General features: G+C 39.1%; 1 protein-coding gene across 4 annotated transcripts in view; it reads right to left on the bottom strand.

Moving 5' to 3' along the window:
* The window catches only part of PAPSS1 (3'-phosphoadenosine 5'-phosphosulfate synthase 1), a 138546-nt gene that overhangs the window by 15301 nt on the left and 100830 nt on the right, over positions 1–22415 (bottom strand). For 3 of the 4 annotated variants that reach the window (XM_058432398.1, XM_032171929.2, XM_032172099.2), the window contains one exon: positions 15644–16365. The exons of the other annotated variant lie outside the window; for it this stretch is intronic. In XM_058432398.1, the coding sequence (XP_058288381.1) occupies positions 16227–16365 (139 nt within the window). In that variant the 3' untranslated portion in view covers positions 15644–16226. Of the gene's footprint in view, positions 1–15643; positions 16366–22415 lie in introns of those variants that run through there. 4 annotated transcript variants of the gene reach the window in all.

The raw sequence follows: 22415 nt of genomic DNA, 5'->3' as shown, positions 1-22415 counted from the left end.
CAGGTACCTACTTCCAAGATAACAACCCACTCCTGCATTAACAGCATTAATCCATTTCTGAGAGCAGAGCCCTCATGTCCTAATCACCTATTAAGATGCTACCGCTAAACACTGTTGTCTTGGGGATTAAGTTTCCAACACATGAACTTTGGGAGGCAAATTCAAACCACAGCACCACCTTTGAAAGCCTGAAACCCTTTTTCTTTGTTTTGTTTCTTTACCACTGTTTTTTTGTTTGTTTGTTTGTTTTCATTAAAATGCTATTGGTCAGCGCAATGGCTCACATCTGTAATCCCAGCACTTTGGGAGGTTGAGGCGGATGGATCACCTGAGGTCAGGAGTTTGAGACCAGCCTGGCCAACATGGTGAAAACCCAGTCTCTACTAAAAATAAAAAAATTAGCTGGGTAGCATGTGCCTGTAGTACCGCTACTGGGGAGGCTGAGGCAGGAAAACCACTTGAACCTGGGAGGTGGAGGTTACGATGAGCTGAGATCGGCCCTGTCTCAAAAATAAATAAATACAAATAAAACAAAATACGCTATCTATGCCAAATTCTAGCCTTTCTTTCATTTCAACTACTCATCAAGAGGCTTCTGCCTTGCTGTGCACTGCATCCATTAATAAACTGTTTTTCTCCTGTTAAACTTTTTTTAGTCTAATTTATAGGGCCCTAGCCAGAGAACATTAGTAGATGGAGCATATTTTTTGTCCCCTACAAAAGTTATTGCTGTATAACAAAGCAACCCAAAACTCAGTGTCTCAAGACAACTACTTAATATCTTTTGTGAGTCATTGGGTCTGACGGTTAAGTCTCTCCTCACTTTTTCATCATAACTTTCTCGTCAGTTCTTGGTATTTTTATTCCAAATGAACTAATAAAACTATTTTCTCTAATTCCAAAAAGAAATCATTGAGGTTTTAATTGCAATTTCCCCAAATATTTATTTTAGAAAGATTGACGTTTTTATATTGTCTTTTCACCTAAAAACATGATATACCCTTCCATTTTTTCAGACCTTGTTTTCTATCTTTTCCTAAAATTTTACAGTTGTATTCAAGCAGGCCCTGGTTGTTTTTCTTAACTTTGTTCATAAGCATTTTACAAGTTTTATGGCTATAATTGGGGCATTTTCATTTGTAGTCAATTATTATTAATACAGAGAATTTTGACTTTTACACATTTATCTTATGCCTAACCTCTTTACTAAAGTCAAATTTAAGTTTTAAATTTCCCTTTCTACAAAATTATATTGTACTTTTCATTTTTCTTTCAATTCTCAATTTAGAACTCTTGTTTTTTCCTACTCCTTTCTTACTATTCCTTACTATGCGCCCAGTGTTGTTACAAGCATTAAATAAAATAGTATATGCAAAGCAGTTTGCACAATGGCTGGCAAAAAGAGCAGTAAGCACTCAGTAAATGTTAGCCATTATTAAGAATTTGCTGTTTATTCAAGATGATTAAACTTTATGCTATACTTTGGTCATCATCCTAGTCATAGCCATGAGATCTTTTGACTACGTGAAGCGGGAAAAAATATATGTGTGGAAAACTCTGGGAAACAGTATACAATTTTGTATTTCATATTCCCATATTCCCAATACCTGTTAATATCCAGACTATACAAATAATGAGCTAACACATGAAGCACCATTTATAGTTAGTTCAATTCTAAAGATTAAATGTATGTAAGATTTTATGTTTTGATGAGAAGTATCAAATTGAATTTTTATATGAAAATTGTTATGCTTATAAAATACAGCTTTAATATAACCAATGAACACAATTAAAGCAGACCTTCTTAATTAAATATAATGTTGAGAATAATCTATGTTTCTAATTCTGATATTCCACTACCTGTATTGAAAGACACTTGATTCTGCTTTCCCAAAGTGCTATCATTTTTTTCAATTTTTTTTCTATTACATTTGAATTTGTCTATGCTTGTTTTAGACAAATGTTCCCATTTTTCTGCTTTTTCCCCTTGTAAAAATATACTTTTTTAAAAAAATCTAAGAAACGCTAGAGAAGTTGGACACAAGGAAAAAGAAGTGCAGCTGAACCAAGAATACTGTGTTTTGACTGCCTTTGGATTTTTATCTACCATGTATCTCTACAGTCACGTGCAGCATAAGGATGTTTCAGTAAACAACAGACTATATTCCTAGACCAACTACATACCTACAGAGGGTAGTCCCATAAGACTGTAATGCTGTATTTTTACTGTACCATTTCTATGTTTACATACACAAATACTTACCATTGTACTACAACTGCCTATAGTATTCAGTACAGTAACATGCTGTTCAGTTTTATAGCCTAGGAGCAACAGGCTATACCATATAGCCTAGGTGTGTAGTAGGCTGTACTATCTAGGATTAAGTCAACTCTATGATGTTTGCACAATGACAAAATCACCTAAGGACACATTTCTCAGAACGTATCCCTGTCATTATATTTAGTCACTTGGCTCAGTGGGCTAGAGAGTGGTACTATGAAGCAAAGATTCCAAGGTCTAGTCTTGTCAATTTTGATATCACTGTATTTCTTGGCCCAAAGACTGTATTTTAAAATAAGTAATTATTAATAAAAGCAGCAGTTCTTTAATGCAGTATTTCATTTAATTCCTGACTATAACTTTTGCTTCACAAACAAGGAAACCGAATCCTAATAAAGCTGAAAGTCAAAAACCAAGGAAGAATTAGTGGTTTGACTTCAGAATCTGAATTCTTAAACACAAAACTATATTCTCTTAAACGTTTGTCTTCCGTTTTGCCAAAACATTTTCTCCTAAGTAACTAAACTTTTAACTGATTTCTTACTCAAAATTCTTTATTGCTATGAGTAGCCCATTAGAAATTGCTTACAACATATCAAAAGTCAAATTCCTATATATGTGCCTGTATAGAACCTACACATGAGGCCCTGGATCACACAAAATAGCACTGGCCATATGCTCAGGTTGAAAAATCACTTAAAGCAGGCTTCAGGGCAGCCAGATGGTGATTCCAGAAATGTATCAGACATAGCTCAGTCTTCCTTTTGAATTACTCTAACTTGGCTATTTTTTCTTGGAGAAGTGATTATGCAGCAAGGTCCCAGTAAGTTTGCTTTTAACATACAATTACTTTTCTCTTGGGAGGACAAGAGCAGTTATCTTCTTGGGGAGAACACATGATTATCCGACCGGATAAGCCAAGGCGAAGGGAAACAGAGAGAACATTGGTCTTCTTATTTCAGTATAGATGTTTTCCCCTTCTTAATAAAGATCATTATAGATGCCCAGTGCTGGTACAAGTCCGGGAGATAAAAGTTCATGATGGAATTTTCCACGCTTCTTATTTCAGTTCCTTAAATCTAGGTCCTAAAGTCTGGTGCCATTTCCCTTGGGAATCATGGGGAGCAGAAAGTGGGGATAAGAAGGCTTCAGTCTTACCGTGCCTCTGCTCAGCTATAGTCCTCAAATGCACATCATAAGGGAGGCCAGATTTTAGCTCAGTCTAGAAAAAGGCTGACTGAGAGTTAGGTAGGCAGGGTATTTTTTGCACAACTTATATATAATTGTATTCAGGACAAGACTGTGTGGAATAGAGAATGCAATCCTGCAGAAATACAACCAAAAAGCGTTGCAGGCCTTCTAAGAAATACACTCGGCCGGGCGCGGTGGCTCACGCTTGTAATCCCAGCACTTTGGGAGGCCGAGGTGGGTGGATCAGGAGGTCAGGAGATCGAGACCACGGTGAAACCCCGTCTCTACTAAAAAAATACAAAAAAATTAGCCGGGCGTGGTGGCAGGCGCCTGTAGTCCCAGCTACTCAGAGAGGCTGAGGCAGGAGAATGGCGTGAACCCAGGAGGCAGAGCTTGCAGTGAGCCGAGATTGCGCCACTGCACTCCAGCCTGGGCGACAGAGTGAGACTCCGTCTCAAAAAAAAAAAAAAGAAATACACTCCACACAAAAAAGAAGCCCAGCGGGCAAATACCTCCTTACTATGCAAGCCAACCCACTCCTGAATGTATATGTGCTGATAAGGATATATCATATGTGGGAAGCATGACTTGCGAATTTTCCCTGATAAAGAATTTGAATGCTGACTTCCAAGAGAAAGACATAATTGTTCCCCTCTTGGATGGAAACGGAACTCAAATATGTGGTCTTGGTTATCACATTGAAAGAGAATTGAGAGATTTCAAACATTATATTTCTGCCAAGATGATTGCACTTTTCCTTCTTCCTTTAAAAAAATATATTTTTCGGGGGGTGGAGCCAAGATGGCTGAATAGGAACAGCTCCAGTCTCCAGCTCCCAGCCTGGGTGACACAGAAGATGGGTGATTTCTGCATTTCTGTTTGAGGTACCGGTTTCATCTCACTAGGGAGGGCCAAACAGTGGGTGCAGGACAGTCAGTGAAGCGCACTGTGAGCGAGCCGAAGCAGGGCGAGGCATTGCCTCACTCGGGAAGCGCAAGGGGTCAGGGAGTTCCCTTTCCTAGTCAACGAAAGGGGTAACAGACGGCACCTGGAATACCGGGTCAGTCCCACCCTAATACTGCGCTTTTCCAACGAGCCTGGAAAACGGCACACTAGGGGATTGTGTCCCACACCTGGCTCGGAGGGTCCTATGCCCACGGAGTCTTGCTGATTGCTAGCACAGCCGTCTGAGATCAAGCTGCAAGGTGGCAGTGAGGCTGAGGGAGGGGCGCCCGCCATTGCCCAGGCTTGCTTAGGTAAACAAAGCAGCCAGGAAGCTCCAACTGGATGGAGCCCACCACAGCTCAAGGAGGCCTGCCTGCCTCTGTAGGCTCCACCTCTGGGGGCAGGGCACAGACAAACAAAAAGTCAGCAGGAACCTCCACAGACTTAAATCTCCCTGTCTGACTGACAGCTTTGAAAAGAGTAGTGGTTCTCCCAGCAGGCAGCTGGAGATCTGAGAACTGACAGACTGCCTCCTAAAGTGGGTCCCTCACCCCCGAGCAGCCTAACTGGGAGGCACCCCCCCAGCAGGGACAGACTGACACCTCATTCGGCTGAGTACTCCTCTGAGACAGCTGAATTTGTGGTCTCACGAAAATCCACTGTTCTGAACCCACCGCTGCTGACACCCAGCCAAACAGGGTCTGGAGTGGACCTCTAGTAAACTTCAACAGACCTGCAGCTGAGGGTCCTGTCTGGTAGAAGGAAAACTAACAAACAGAGAGGACATCCACACCAAAAACCCATCTGTACATCACCATCATCAAAGACCAAAAGTAGATAAAACCACAAAGATGGGGAAAAAACAGAGCAGAAAAACTGGTAACTCTAAAAAGTAGAGCACCTCCCCTCCTCCAAAGGAATGCAGTTCTTCACTAGCAACGGAACAAAGCTGGATGGAGGATGACTTTGAGGAGTTGAGAGAAGAAGGCTTCAGATGACCAAACTACTTTGAGCTACGGGAGGAAATTCAAAACAATAGCAAAGAAGTTAAAAACTTTGAAAAAAAATTAGAAGAATGGATAACTAGAATAACCAATGGAGAGAAGGGCTTAAAGGAGCTGATGGAGCTGAAAGCCAAGTTTCAAGAACTACGCGAAGATTGCAGAAGCCTCAGTAGCAGATGCAATCAACTGGAAGAAAGGGTATCACTGATGGAAGATGAAATGAATGAAATGAAGCGAGAAGGGAAGTTTAGAGAAAAAAGAATAAAAAGAAATGAACAAAGCCTCCAAGAAATTTGGGACTATGTGAAAAGACCAAACCTACGTCTGATTGGTGTACCTGAAAATGACAGGGAGAATGGAACCAAGTTGGAAAACACTCTGCAAGATATTATCCAGGAGAACTTCCCCAATCTAGCAAGGCAGGCCAACATTCAGATTCAGGAAATACAGAGAACGCCACAAAGATACTCCTCGAGAAGAGCAACTCCAAGACACATAATTGTCAGATTCACCAAAGTTGAAATGAAGGAAAAAATGTTAAGGGCAGCCAGAGAGAAAGGTCGGGTTACCCACAAAGGGAAGCCCATCAGACTAACAGCTGATCTCTCGGCAGAAACTCTACAAGCCAGAAGAGAGTGGGGGCTGATATTCAACATTCTTAAAGAAAAGAATTTTCAACCCAGAATTTCCTATCCAGCCAAACTAAGCTTCATAAGTGAGGGAGAAATAAAATACTTTACAGACAAGCAAATGCTGAGTGATTTTGTCACCACCAGGCCTGCCCTAAAAGAGCTCCTGAAGGAAGCACTAAACATGGAAAGGAACAACCGGTACCAGCCACTGCAAAAACATGCCAAATTGTAAAGATCATCGAGGCTAGGAAGAAACTGCATCAACTAACGAGCAAAATAACTAACTAACATCATAATGACAGGATCAGATTCACACATAATAATATTAACATTAAATGTAAATGGGCTAAATGCTCCAATTAAAAGACACAGACTGGCAAATTGGATAAGGAGTCAGGACCCATCAGTGTGCTGTATTCAGGAAACCCATCTCATGTGCAGAGACACACATAGACTCAAAATAAAGGGATGGAGGAAGATCTATCAAGCAAATGGAAAACAAAAAAAGGCAGGGGTTGCAATCCTAGTCTCTGATAAAATAGACTTTAAACCAACAAAGATCAAAAGAGACAAAGAAGGCCATTACATAATGGTAAAGGGATCAATTCAACAAGAAGAGCTAACTATCCTAAATATATATGCACCCAACACAGGAGCACCCAGATTCATAAAGCGAGTCCTGAGTGACCTACAAAGGAACTTAAACTCCCACACAATAATAATGGGAGATTTTAACACCCCACTGTCAACATGAGACAGATCAACGAGACAGAAAGTTAACAAGGATATCCAGGAATTGAACTCAGCTCTACACAAAGTGGACCTAATAGACATCTACAGAACTCTCCACCCCAAATCAACAGAATATACATTTTGTTCAGCATCACACCACACCTATTCCAAAATTGACCACATAGTTGGAAGTAAAGCTCTCCTCAGCAAATGTAAAAGAACAGAAATTATAACAAACTGTTTCTCAGACCACAGTGCAATCAAACTAGAACTCAGGATTAAGAAACTCACTCAAAACCGCTCAACTACATGGAAACTGAACAACCTGCTCCTGAATGACTATTGGGTACATAATGAAATGAAGGCAGAAATAAAGATGTTCTTTAAAACCAACGAGAACAAAGACACAACATACCAGAATCTCTGGGACACATTCAAAGCAGTGTGTAGAGGGAAATTTATAGCACTAAATGCCCACAAGAGAAAGCAGGAAAGATCCAAAATTGACACCCTAACATCACAATTAAAAGAACTAGAAAAGCAAGAGCAAACACATTCAAAAGCTAGCAGAAGGCTAGAAATAACTAAAATCAGAGCAGAACTGAAGGAAATAGAGACACAAAAACTCTTCAAAAAAATCAATGAATCCAGGAGCTGGTTTTTTGAAAAGATCAACAAAATTGATAGACCACTAGCAAGACTAATAAAGAAGAAAAGAGAGAAGAATCAAATAGATGCAATAAAAAATGAAAAAGAGGATATCACCACCGATCCCACAGAAATACAATCTACCATCAGAGAATACTACAAACACCTCTATGCAAATAAACTAGAAAATCTAGAAGAAATGGATAAATTCCTCGTCAAATACACCCTCCCAAGACTAAATCAGGAAGAAGTTGAATCTCTGAATAGACCAATAACATGTTCTGAAATTGTGGCAATAATCAATAGCTTACCAACCAAAAAGAGTCCAGGACCTGATGGATTCACAGCAGAATTCTACCAGAGGTACAAGGAGGAACTGGTACCATTCCTTCTGAAACTATTCCAATCGATAGAAAAAGAGGGAATCCTCCCTAACACATTTTATGAAGCCAGCATTGTCCTGATACCAAAGCCTGGCAGAGACATAACCAAAAAAGAGAATTTCAGACCAATATCCTTGATGAACATTGATGCAAAAATCCTCAATAAAATACTGGCAAACTGAATCCAGCAGCACATCAAAAACTTATCCACCATAATCAAGTGGACTTCATCCCTGGGATGCAAGGCTGGTTCAACATACGCAAATCAATAAATGTAATCCAGCATATAAACAGAACCAAAGACAAAAACCACATGATTATCTCAATAGATGCAGAAAAGGCCTTTGACAAAATTCAACAACCCTTCATGCTAAAAACTCTCAATAAATTACGTATTGATGGGACGTAGCTCAAAATAATAAGAGCTATCTACGACAAACCCACAGCCAATATCATACTAAATGGGCAAAAACTGGAAGCATTCCCTTTGAAAACTGGCACAAGACAGGGATGCCCTCTCTCACCACTCCTATTCAACATAGTGCTGGAAGTTCTGGCCAGAGCAATCAGACAGGAGAAGGAAATAAAGGGTATTCAATTAGGAAAAGAGGAAGTCAAATTGTCCCTGCTTTGCAGATGACATGATTGTATATCTAGAAAACTCCATCATCTCAGCCCAAAATCTCCTTAGGCTGATTAGCAACTTCAGCAAAGTCTCAGGATAAAAAATCAATGTACAAAAATCACAAGCATTCTTGTACACCAATCACAGACAGACAGAGAGCCAAATCATGAGTGAACTCCCATTCACAATTGCTTCAAAGAGAATAAAATACCTAGGAATCCAACTTACAAGGGATGTGAAGGACCTCTTCAAGGAGAACTACAAACCACTGCTCAATGAAATAAAAGAGGATACAAACAAATGGAAGAACATTCCATGCTCATGGGTTGGAAGAATCAATATCGTGAAAATGGCCATACTGCCCAAGGTAATTTATAGATTCAATGCCATCCCCATCAAGCTACCAATGACTTTCTTCACACAATTGGAAAAAAAACTACTTTAAAGTTCATATGGAACCAAAAAAGAGCCCGCATCGCCAAGTCAATCCTAAGCCAAAAGAACAAAGCTGGAGGCATCGTGCTACCTGACTTCAAACTATACTACAAGGCTACAGTAACCAAAACAGCATGGTACTGGTACCACAACAGAGACATAGATCAATGGAACAGAACAGAGCCCTCAGAAATGATGCTGCATATCTACAACTATCTGATCTTTGACAAACCTGACAAAAACAAGAAATGGGGAAAGGATTCCCTGTTTAATAAATGGTGCTGGGAAAACTGGCTAGCCATATGTAGAAAGCTGAAACTGGATCCCTTCCTTACACCTTATACAAAAATTAATTCAAGATGGATTAAAGACTTAAATGTTAGACCTAAAACCATTAAAATCCTACAAGAAAACCTAGGCAATACCATTCAGGACATTGGCGTGGGCAAGGACTTCATGTCTAAAACACCAAAAGCAATGGCAACAAAAGCCAAAATTGACAAATGGGATCTAATTAAACTAAAGAGCTTCTGCACAGCAAAAGAAACTACCATCAGAGTGAACAGGCAACCTACAGAATGGGAGAAAATTTTTGCAATCTATTCATCTGACAAAGGGCTAATATCCAGAATCTACAATGAACTCAAACAAATTTACAAGAAAAGAACAAACAACCCCATCAAAAAGTGGGCAAAGGACATGAACAGGCACTTCTCAAAAGAAGACATTTATGCAGCCAAAAAACACATGAAGAAATGCTCATCATCACTGGCCATCAGAGAAATGCAAATCAAAACTACAATGAGATACCATCTCACACCAGTTAGAATGGCCATCATTAAAAAATCAGGAAACAACAGGTGCTGGAGAGGATGTGGAGAAATAGGAACACTTTTACACTGTTGGTGGGACCGTAAACTAGTTCAACCATTGTGGAAGTCAGTGTGGCGATTCCTCAGGGATCTAGAACTAGAAATACCATTTGACCCAGCCATCCCATTACTGAGTATATACCCAAAGGACTATAAATCATGCTGCTATAAAGACACATGCACACGTATGTTTATTGCAGCACTATTCACAATAACAAAGAGTTGTAACCAACCCAAATGTCCAACAACGATAGACTGGATTAAGAGAATGTGGCACATATACAACATGGAATACTATGCAGCCATAAAAAATGATGAGTTCATGTCCTTTGTAGGGACATGGATGAAACTGGAAACCATCATTCTCAGCAAACTATCACAAGGACAAAAAACCAAACACCACATGTTCTCACTCATAGGTGGGAATTGAACAATGAGAACTCATGTACACAGGAAGGGGAACATCACACTCTGGGGACTGTTGTGGGGTTGGGGGAGGGGGGAGGGACAGCATTAGGAGATATACCTAATGCTAAATGACGAGTTAATGGGTGCAGGAAATCAACATGGCACATGGATACATATGTAACAAACCTGCACGTTGTGCAAATGTACCCTAAACCTAAAGTACAATAAAAAAAAAAACTAGGAGAAAAATAAATAAATAAATAAAATAAAAATAAATTAAAAATATATATTTTTTTTTCCATTCACTTTTCCAGCTAATGGATAGATAAAAATGGCACTGAGATTTCCAAGACCACTTGGCAGGAGAGGTTTGATATGAGGGTTGAATGTTTTAAACATTGGTTTGAGCTCATTTTTATGAACTGGGCAGAGGAAAAATGAAATTTCTGCATATATTAGATTTGTAAAGACTCAAATACCAACCTGTGAACTAGTGGAAATCATTGGTTGCTTTTCTTTTCTGTATGGAACATACAAGTTGGTGACTTACCCCATGGGCACAGGAGTCTGGAATCATGTTCTCACCATGTCCCCCTCTGGTGAGCTGGAGGCAGGAGGTCACAGAGGGGACTAGACTAACGACAATTGCCTGATAGAACACATGGTTACTTTCCAGACCATATTTCACCCCAGTGCTGTTAATTTCTCTTCTCATTCTCACCTTAATAAGTATATTGGTGTAGTCTTGAAAGGATGCTATCTCTTGACTGCCAAGTATTTTTTAAAATGTCTTTGCCCCCACCCCCGCCATATGTTTAGCTTTTAAAATACACTGTTGACGGTAAAAATCATCTAGAGATTTGGCAGTATCAAGAATTTTATGAAAAGTACACTTTTTTTCACGTGCCACCTGTCATGGTCAGGGTTCTTGGTAGCAAATGATAGAAACTTACTCCAGATAATTTAGGAGTATCTGTGGTACCCTTCAGTCTTTGTAGAGAATTTATGGGAAGGCTACTTGGTATTTTACAGAATTGATGAAAAATGCAAAAGAATGAGGTTTAGAAAGTGGTTCAAGAATGAAAGTAAGTTGGTAGTAGAGGACCCAGCCAAAGTTATGTTCCTGGAATATTCTAGATAGGACAGCACTTCTACACGAGACCCCACCTCCAAGGGTACCATCTCCACTAGACAGCTGCTGCCTCCAGAATCCCAGCTCTGTCCTTGCCAGCCACCACGAACTCACAATGCATTGTCTCTAGAACTTTGCATCTCTTTCTACACGTTTAACTCTGGTGGGAGTTTCTGAATTAGTGGAGTTAAGACGTGATGTCACACTCTAGCTGTTTGTGGTTGGAGGAGTATCTGTGGTACCCTTCAGTCTTTGTAGACTTAAATAAAGGAGTTATTCCTAAATAGTGAGATCTAAATAATGTGGAGCAAAAAATATGTGTGTATATGCATATCAACTACTACCTCTAATTTTTCCCAACACATCCATATGCCACTCTATACCACTCCCTAATGCATATTTTTATTCACAGTCCACTTACTCATATTCTCCATTTATTCTATTTATCAATTTTCTCACTAATGATTCCATGATCCACTTTTTTTTTTTTTTGCATTTTTCCTTCTATTTCTTTTCCTAGTGGTATTTTGTTTCCATTTCCCTGAATGCCAGTACACAGCTTCCATGTATAATCTGCTATCCCTTTATAAATGCTGAATCTTCAAGGCCAGATCACAAAAGATTATTTCATCATAGAAAGTATGATCATAAAAAGCTGATCTCAGCCAGAATTCTATACCTAGTTCCTGCATCTTTACTTGAAGATCCTATTTGATATTCTACAAATGCAAATATTCTATAAGAGCCAACTTGATAGGCTGCCCCATCCTCCACACCCCCAAGAACAGATTAACTGGAATCCTCCTATCTCCTTCTACCTTGTCTGTATTACCAGTGCTACCATCCATCCATTTGTCTCATCCAAATCAGGAATTTGGAGGTCTGTGCAAGTTCTCCTTTCTCCACCTCTACATCCAGAGAATCAAACAACCCTGTCAGTTCTACCACATAAATATTTCTTCATTCTGCCCTGTTCTCTCATCTGTCCCTATTGCCATTGGACTAAGTCAGGCTCTCATTTTATCTTAAGTGAAGGGCCCTGCTTAATTCCTTCTGCCTCATTTCTCACTGCTTCCCACACTTGGCATTTTTCACCCAAGCTGTATCCAAGGCACTTACAGTCTCTGAAATATGTCCAACTGTTTTATGTATTTGTTTGCTAGGAATATGTTTTCCTACCTTTTCTACTCATAAAACAAGTGCTCATGATATAAAACTGAACTCAGAGTTCACCTCTGCTGTGAAGCATTTCTTACCTTCTCTCACCTCCTATCTCGAATGCCATACCCTATATCTAGTTTATTCCTTCCTCTGTTCCATCACTATTCAACCATACAGTATTCTATCTACTATTACCCCTCTTAACACTGAACTGTAATTGCTGGTGTGTATGATTACAAGCTCCTTGAGAAATGATATGATTTGGCTCTGTGCCCCCACCCAAATCTCATCTTGAATTGTACTTCCATAATTCCCATGGGTTGTGGGAGGGACCCAGTGGGAAATAATTTGAATATTGGGGGCAGTTTCCCCCGTACTATTCTCATGGTAGTGAATAAGTCTCACGAGGTCTAGTGGTTTTATCAGGGGTTTCTGTTTTTGTATCTTCCTCATTTTCTCTTACCGCCACCATGTAAGAAGTGCCTTTCGCCTCCCACTGTGATTCTGAGGCCTCCCCAGCCATGTGGAACTGTAAGTCCAATTAATCCTTTTTCTTCCCAGTCTTGGGTATATCTTTATCAGCAGCATGAAAACGGACTAATACAGTAAATTGGTACCAAGAGTGGGTGTTGCTGAAAAGATATCCAAAAATGAGGATGCGACTTTGGAACTGGGTAACAGGCAGAGGTTGGAACAGTTTGGATGGCCCAGAAGAAGAGACCAAAATGTGGGAAAGCTTAGAACCTCTTAGAGACTTGTTGAATGGCTTTGACAAAAATGCTGATACTGATAATGATAAGGTCCAGGCTGAGGTGGTCTCAGATAGAGATGAGGAACTTGTTGGGAACTATTTTTTATGTGTTAGCAAATAAGACTAGTGGCATTTTGCCCCTACTCTAGAGATCTGTGGAACTTGAGAGAGATGATTTAGGGTATCTGGAAGAAGAAATTTCTAAGCAGCAAAGCATTCAAGAGATGACTTGGGTGCTGTTAAGAGCATTTCATTTTAAAAGGAAAACAGAGCATAAAAGTTAGGAAAATTTGCAGCCTGATGATGCAGTAGAAAAGAAAAACGCACTTTCTGAGGACAAATGCAAGCTGGCTGCAGAAATTTGCGTTAAGTAACGAGGAGCCAAATGTTCATCCCCAAGACAATGGGGAAAATATCTCCAGCCATGTCAGAAACCTTCATGGCAGGACCTCCCATCACAGGCCTGGAGGCCCAGGAGGAAGTGGTTTTGTGGCCCGGGTATAGGGTCCCTATGCTGTGTGCTGCCTAGGGACTTGGTGTCTTGTGTCCCAGCTACTCCAGCCATTGCTAAAACGGGCCAAGAAACAGCCCATGGTTTCAGAGGATGCAAGCCCCAAACCTTGGCAGCTTCCACATGGTGTTGAGCCTGTCGGTGCACATAAGTCAAGAATCGAGGTTTAGGAACCTCCACCTAGATTTCAGAAGATGTATGGAAACGCCTGGATGGCCAGGCAAAAGTTTACTGCAGAAGTGGGATCCTCATGGAGAACCTCTGCTAGGGCAGTGTGGAAGCGAAATGTGGGGTGGGAGCCCCCCAACCGAGTCCCTACTGGGGCACTGCCTAGAGGAGCTGTGAGTAGAGGGCCACTGTCCTCCAAACCCTAGAATGGTAGATCCACCGCCAGCCTGCACTGTGCACCTGGAAAAGCCACACTCTTAATGCCAGCCAGCGAAAGAAACCAGATGGGGGCTATACCCTGCAGTCACAGGGGCAGATCTGCCCAAGATTATGGGAAACTACTTCTTGCATCAGCGTGACCTGGAGTCAGAGAAGATCATTTTGGAGCTTTAAAATTGGACTGCCCCACTGGATTTCAGACTTGCATGGGCCTTGTAACCCCTTTGTTTTGGCCAATTTCTCCCATTTGGGATGGCTGTATTTACCCAATACCTGTACCCCCATTGCATCTAGGAATAACTAGCTTGTTTTTGATTTTACAGGCTCATAGGTGAAAGGAACTTGCCTTGTCTCAGATGAGACTTTGGACTGTGGACTTTTGGGTTAATGTTGAAATGAGTTAAGACTTGGGGGGCTGTTGAGAAGGCATGATTGGTTTTGAAATATGAGGACATGAGATTTGGAGGGGCCAGAGGCAGAATGATATGGTTTGGCTCTGTGTCCCCACCCAAATCTCATCTTGAATTGTACTCCCATAATTCCCACGTGTTGTGGGAGGGACCTGGTGGGAGATAATTTAAATCATGGGGGCAGTTTCCCCCATACCGTTCTCAAGGTAGTGAATAAGTCTCACGAGATCTGACGGTTTTATCAGGGGTTTCCACTTTTGCATCTTCCTCATTTTCTCTTGCTGCCAACCATGTAAGAAGTGCCTTTCACCTCCCACCATGATTCTGGGGCTTCTCCAGCCATGTGGAACTGTAAGTCTAATTAAACCTTTTGTCCTTCCCAGTCTCGGGTATGTCTTTATCAGCAGCGTGAAAATGGACCAATACAAGAAACGTATCCCTACTCCCCACTTCCAAATATAAAGAACAGAATGGCAACTTTGGTACTTACTCACAACTCATGGTCACCAATATTCCCAGTCTACTTGCCTTCCTATACCCACAGAAGTCTGCATTTCCTAACCCTCCTTACATGTGAGTGGGGCCGTGTGACCTGTTTTGCCCAATGAACCAGCAGGTGACGTGTGTTACTTCTGATTCAAAACACTGAAGAGTTGGTGTGTAATTTTTATGCTCCTTCCCTCTAAAACCTCTTTTTTGACATAGGAACAACATAAGGTGGGAGAACTTCACCCTGAATGACTAAGGTGAACAGAATGTCAACCTGTATGGATCAAATGGCACAAATTTAGAGATGTGTTTCTACAGCATAAGCTAGTTTTTCCTAACTAAAGCAGTATGTACCCATCTATGTTCCAAATCCTTGGAAATTGTTATATAGGTGTTTTAAGAATATTAGAGAAATATTCAAAGAAACTTTTTTTTGGATGGACTAAGAATGCCTTATTATTTTCCCACTTAAAATAATGGAACACAGGCTCCTGCTATCAAAAATTTCACTGTAATACAGTATTAGAAACCAAGTATTGGATTCCAGTAATAAAAGATGCCTGCATTTTCCCTCTTCCATCAGAAACTTTTTCACAAGGAGGAAAGGGTATGTGGAAACAAAGCAATATCAAATAGATCACATAAATAAGAAGCCAAAAAATTAATTTTATTGAGTAAAGAAGTTCATTCAGAGCTTACACAGATCATAAGAGTACTTTAGATTATAACAGCTGGAAAGATCAATAGCTGACTGGAAAGAAGAAAGGAAGCAGTTTCTATTTTCAACGTAGAAAAAAAATCTAATTGCTACAGATGTCTTGTAAAATCCTCAAAACAAGGTCTAGTCAAGTTTATTGTTTGGTAATTTTTTCTTTTTTTAAGGGGAAAAAAGGCAAGATTTAATGTGTATACTACTGGTTACAACTAATATAACAGCTTGAAAAATCATGAGACAGAAGCATAAATATAATATAAAAAGACAAAATTTTAAAATTGTATTGTAGGAATATAACTATAATAAGTGGAAAAGATACATTAAAACCATCAGTGTGTTACACTTGTTCAAAACAGAACTCATAAGGCAGACCAAAACTGATGCAAGTTAAAGAAAATGGTCTGTTTTTAGGAAGCATGTCCAGACAGACACCACAAAGAAATGCCAACAGAGACTATGTGGTCCCCTCTTGTTACTAGTAACGTGTCAAAGGTGGAGTGACTGGGTTAACAGCCTAAGCTTTCTCCAAGGATTTGTAGTATTCCGTCAGCACGGTCCAAGCCTTGGGAGCCATGAAACCTTCAGGTGGTTTCTGGCCTTCTCGAGCAAGTTTGCGCATTCGTGTTCCTGAAATAAATTCAAAGTCTTCATGGCTAAAGGAGAGGAAAAAAAGAAAATTATTTCATAATTTTAGAAACTTAGACTTTTAAAAGCATTTGTTCCTTCTGTTCATATTAGACAAGCTTAATGAAAAAAATACTGAACATAGTACTTGTGAATATAAATCTCATTTCAAATTTGTCACTGAACAAAAAACACCACTATTGAATATTACCAATTTTTAGAACCAGAAAAAAATTAGTATTGAAATTTTTATTGAGACCATTGTAGAGTCACATGAAATTGTAAGAAATAATATAGCCAGTCATCATTGTACCCTTTATCCAGTTTCTTCCCAAAGGTAACATCTTGCAAAATTATAGCGTATCACAGCCAGGATATCAGTGTGGAAACAATCTACCAATCTTACTCAGACTTTCCTAATTTTACTTGTACTAATTTCTCTTATGCACTTAATACTATACTACTTTATCACATGTGTAGGTTCATGTAGCTGCCACAGTGAAGTTACAGAACACTTCCAAAACCACACCCAACTCATGGGTTGCCCTTTTATAGTCATACCCGCATTGCCCCTCTGCCCTCTCCTCCCCAGCTCCTGGCAACCACTAATCTAGAACTAGATGCTGTAGTTTTTTTTTTTTTTCTTCAAGAAAACACTAAATCTAATTTAGATAGCACAAATTGAAAACTTTTAAAGAAGTTTCAATCTGAAAGGCTAAATTAATACTGGAATATTAAGAGTAAAATTGAATTCTTTTTTTTTCTGGAATAGCAAGTAGCAATAATCAGTACTATTTAATTGACAAGACACAACAGAGGTAGTGTTGATAGTTTTTCTCATCTTCACACATACAAAAACACACAAAAGCCCTCAAACCACTAAGCACAGAGCACGTACAGCTATGGCATATATTGCTTACCTTAAATTCATCCATCCTCTTCTCTCAAACATGGAAACCAACCTAGATGGCCAACTAGGACTTAGCATGCATTCAGTCGCTCAGGTCACCAGATCACGAGCCTGTTTACTTCTAGTTGGCAGTTCTGTGTTCCTTCCTCTCTTCATTATTTATAGACTTAACCTGAAAACCCAGTGCAATCATAAACTACCAAGTGGCCCTGGCTTCTGGAGGTATGCCAAGTATGTTTTAACTAATAATCACACTTCTACAAACCTAGAAGGAAATAATTAGAGGCAGACAAATAATATGCCTAAGACAGCTATGTGAAAGTCATTTTACAACAGCAAAATACTATAAATAACCTAAAGGCCGAAAGATCCTAAGTAAGTTACTACAGTCCTGAGTAGAATATTACATAGTCATTAAAGTACGGATGGGATAAGATGCTCATGATGTGATTAATGTTAAATAAAATAACCAGGACACAAAACTATATACAAACATTGCTATGAACTTATAGGTGGAACCTTAGGGAAGTAATTAGAATTAAATGAGGCCAAAAGGGTGAGCCCCCTATGATGGGATTAATCTCCTTATAAGAAAATAAAGAGACAGGAGATTCTTGCTCTTTCCTCTACATAAGGACACAGCAAGAAGGCAGCCATCCACAACCAGGAAAAAGGGTCCTCACCAGACACCGCATCTGCTGGCACCTTGATCTTGAATTTCCCAACCTCTAGAACTGTGAGAAATAAATGTTTGTCATCTAAGCCTTTCAGGCTATGGTATTTTTTACAGCAGCCTGAACTCAGACAAATATCACTGCTATTTTTAGAAAATACAGAGAGAGAGAGAAAGAGAGAGAGAGTGCACACATAAAGAAATATGCCCTATGTAGTCATCGTTGGGGTTTTAAAAAAAGAAGAAATATGCCCATATGTTAACAGTGGTTATTTCTAGGAAATGGTCTTACAAGTGCTTTTTATTTTGTTCATGTTTTCTGCAGTTTTCTACAATGATCATTTCATCAATTATCAATATTATCAAAATCAAATAAAAATGTCAATTATAATTTTATAATGAGTAAAAATTTATTTTAAAAATCTCTATCCAAAACGATCATTCTGGCCTCACAACAATTATAATGCCTATTAACACACCTGTAAATGACAGACATTAGCAGTAAAAAATACATCTGAATGGTGCTAGGGACACCAAATATATTCAATAAATATTAACTGACCAGTGATAAGGTGGTTTATTATTTAACTAGGAGCTCAGTAAGTATTTGGTGAAATATGAAAGGATAAATAGGTACATGTAAAGGAAAATGGTTCAATATAGCACCATTCATAGCCCTTAATGAGTGACTTTATACTGTGGCAAAAAGGGGAATTTAGCTTTACTGAATACTGAGGTTAATTTGTGCTACTACTTTGTTTTTTGAAAGACATTAATGTTTTATTCAAATGTAACAAATTAAGAATGGGTCTTAGAAGTGGGTGGCAGCGGGTCGTAAGACAAAAAACTAACATGCATTAAGATAGGATAGGAGTGTTGATATAAATAAGTGAACACATAAATACATAATATAAGAAATGTTAGTTACTGAAGTTTGGGCTACTTCTACATTCCCTTTTATCTAAATCTGGACTATTCATATTAGAAGTTTCAGCATGCCCTTCATAATGATCTCATCAATAATCCTCTTCAGATCTGTCTTCTCTCTGACCTCACTCACCTCCACACTAGTCAGTTTTCTACCATCTTCCTTATCACAGTTCACTGAGTCTAGCTATGAGCTTGTGGGCTATCCACTCACTAGGGTGGGCTCTAGAACAAGAAAGAAGTGTTATGATTTCCTTAGTGATCTAGGTGGTATATCAAGCTTCTGGTTTCTTCTGTTTGATGTTTGTTATCTGTGTGCTCAATGACTCAACTGCTCACAGGGTTTATATGAGTCTTGGGCTTTTTTTTTTTTTTTTTTTTTTTTTAACCACCGGCCTCCAAGCATCTCCTGTACCTGACCTACCCCTCTGCCTGACCACTGCTGTCAGTTCTTACAATCAACTTGACATTTGGTTCCCGGTCTAGTTCTACCTCTTAGATTCACTGTTGGCTCCAATTCTGGCCTTTCCAACTTCCCAGTGAGGAACCAGGATTTTAACAAATGTTCCACTCCCCTTTGAAACATGTCTAAGAGTTTTACTCTGGAATGCTATACATATATGATATGAATATAAACTAGTGTGACTCATTTAATCAGTCACAAGAAAAATCAATGTCACTGTTTTCTAATCTCATTTCTAACTATTAAGTAGAAAGGTACTACTACTTTAATTCAGATATGTGACATCCTCCCCTAGTCATCCTGTCTATTCTTCCTATTCCCTGCATTACCAGGAAGATAGACATACACATTCAACTCAGTATTTCAACTCTCATCATCTTAGGTAAAACACATTTTACATGTCTACACCAAATTATTAAAGAGGATGGATAAAAAGGAAAGATTAACAGATACTGCTTCAAAATAAGATGGTTTGATTCAGAGAGTTTATAAATGTAGGGAGTATCTCCCAGCTCTATCATATTCAATGTGCAAGAAATGTCAAGTTGACCATGATATACGGGTCCATGCAGATGAGCTGGTTACTATAGTTCAAAACAAAGTAAACTATCATCTTTATATTACATAAAGGACTATGACTTAAGGGGAGAAAAACAAAGTTACTGCATGTGAAATGAGCCTAGAAAAATAAGCAAGGCTATGAGAGAAGAGATTTCAAAAACAATCAGGAGAGCTGGAGTTAGAAACAATGTATAAGTTTATCAAAACTAAAATAAAAACTGAGTTTGAGAAAATGGAGAAGCTCTCCAAAGAAAGAAAACTCACCAAAAGGCAAAACATTTTTCAACAAGGTAGAAAGAGAACCAAGATGATTATATGTAGTCATGGAAGAAGGGAAACTTAAAAATGGAAAAGCCACAGAGGGCTTAGGAAGATGACCACAGTAGGGAACAAAACACTGAATCTACAAATCAGAATTTAAATCTTCCTTAATAGAAGAGTTTTAATAGATGATAAAAGAAAAAGATGGAGCAGTGAAATGGCAGAGATACACAATGGAGTTCAGATGTGTGTTTTTTTTTGTTTTTTTTTTGTTTTTTTTTGTTTTTAAGGAAATGAGAGAAGGCTTACCAAGTTATATAGGCAGGAGAAAGTAAGTGGCAAGAATGACAAAGGGGAGGAGGATGAGTGCCAGGAGAAGAAACAAGAGAAACATAGGATGGAGAAGGAAGCCCAGGATGAAGACACAGGGAGAAGGGCTTTGACAAGGAGGAGGGTCAGGAGTGATGAAAAGAGGAAAGAGAAGGTGAAGGCGGAGTGGGGAGAGAGAGAGAGAAATGATTTGGTGTTAGAAAAAGATGTGGTGGTTAATGCAAGATGGTCTTAATTTTCTCAATACAGATGTCAGGTTGCCTTCTGAGGGTGTGCAGAATCTGCGTGTGAATGAATATATAATATAATCCATCAATGCAGTTAGTTGACTTTATCTCCAGGCCAGAGAGGTTACATCTCAGGACAAGACTTAGCAAGCAGAGCCTAGACAGGAAGTTAAGGGAGTTGACTAGTTATGGAGGGGGTCCAGAGAGCTTTCCAACTATATCCCAAAATGCTTGCTCTAACCAGATGTAAAATTAAAAGCTGGTTTGGTCAATAATAATTTGACAAAATACTGACTGAATGTGTTTCAGTTCCTTAGGAGGTCCACTTATCGGCTCCCTAAATAAGCTTCATTTTGAAAAATGATGAAGCTACAGCTTTCTGTTCATGTAAATTTTAAACTCTGGTTTCAGAAAAGAAAAACTTGTCACTTGCTTTATGAAGTGCTTGTTGTTGAAGGCAATGAAAAAGAAGAGAGCAGCTTGCTGGATGACTCTGCCTAACTTTTCGGAAAAAAGCCAGACCAATTAAAGTCCTTTCTTTCCCCAGAATGCCAAACTGTCTGAAATCCAGAAGTTTGCTTGCATTCCTTCTCAAATTGCAATTTTAAACCAAGGTCTCTGGGTACCTCTTGTCCTGAAGCTATTTCACACTCCATCTGCCCTGCATGCCACAAGCATTTCTTCATCACACGGAATGGGAGTTTCCACTTCCACATGGTGGTGGTTCCACTCCACCCCGGCTACAGAAAACACATTTTTCTCCACCTCATACTTATATTTCTATCTCTGTCACATAAGGATTTTAACTTTTTATCAGAATGTAGGTTCAAGGAGTGGACACAAGAGTCACCATAATCAAATCATATTTGTCACAAGTACATCTTCAAATGGACATTTTTTTACAGAAATAACTAAATTAAAAAAAAACTGAAGAATTTCTGGAATGAGCTAAAATTATCTCTGAACTTCACCTGTGAGTAATCAGGAATCTGCCAGTAGCAGGAAAGGCTACTAAATAAGGGACCTTAGGTTTTCACTACAAATAAATTCTAATTTGGGCCATTTCATTACATTAGTTAACCAATCTTCTATGGCACCTGGAAAAAGAAATACAAGTATGTTTGCTTTTTTCCTTCTCAAAACCACTTGGTTACAGATTCTTATAATCTACAGCAGACAGAATGCTAGCTCTTAAAACAAAAGAGAAGAGGTTAGAACAGCAAGGAGGGGAAAAAAACCCGAAATGAGCAGAATATGTGAAACCCTTCGTAACATACTAACCACATGTGGCCAGCATCTTGATGAACTCCAAAGTAGAAATGACTCTCGGCCACTTGTTCAAGATGTTAAATCTTTACAACCATCTGCTGTTTCTCACTCCACATACATGGCCATCAGAGCCACCATTACAAGTTGCTCACATGGACAAGAGCTGGGGTCAGCAGATGGCCCTTCAAGTGTATCTTTTGAAGGTTCATATTTGATTAGACCAGCTTTTTAAAAGTGCTAACTAGGCAACAAGCAATTCAGAGAAGTAAAAGGGAATTTCTTCTTTGATAGGACGAAAAATAATAGTGGTAACTTATAAGTGAATCTGTTTTGAGTCTAACTAACTTTTTAATCTAACTTGAAAGTGGGTTACATCAAACATAGTATATATCAAAACATTAAGCATTCTTAAGACTGGGGTTAAAAATTCTATTCAATATCAGATAAACATTTATGGC

This window comes from Hylobates moloch, unplaced genomic scaffold, assembly GCF_009828535.3.
Source record: "Hylobates moloch isolate HMO894 unplaced genomic scaffold, HMol_V3 SCAFFOLD_2, whole genome shotgun sequence".
In the NCBI taxonomy this organism is placed as follows: Eukaryota; Metazoa; Chordata; class Mammalia; order Primates; family Hylobatidae; genus Hylobates; species Hylobates moloch.
The sequence above is the reverse complement of the archived record's forward strand: the minus strand, read 5'-3'. Positions and strand labels throughout refer to the sequence as shown.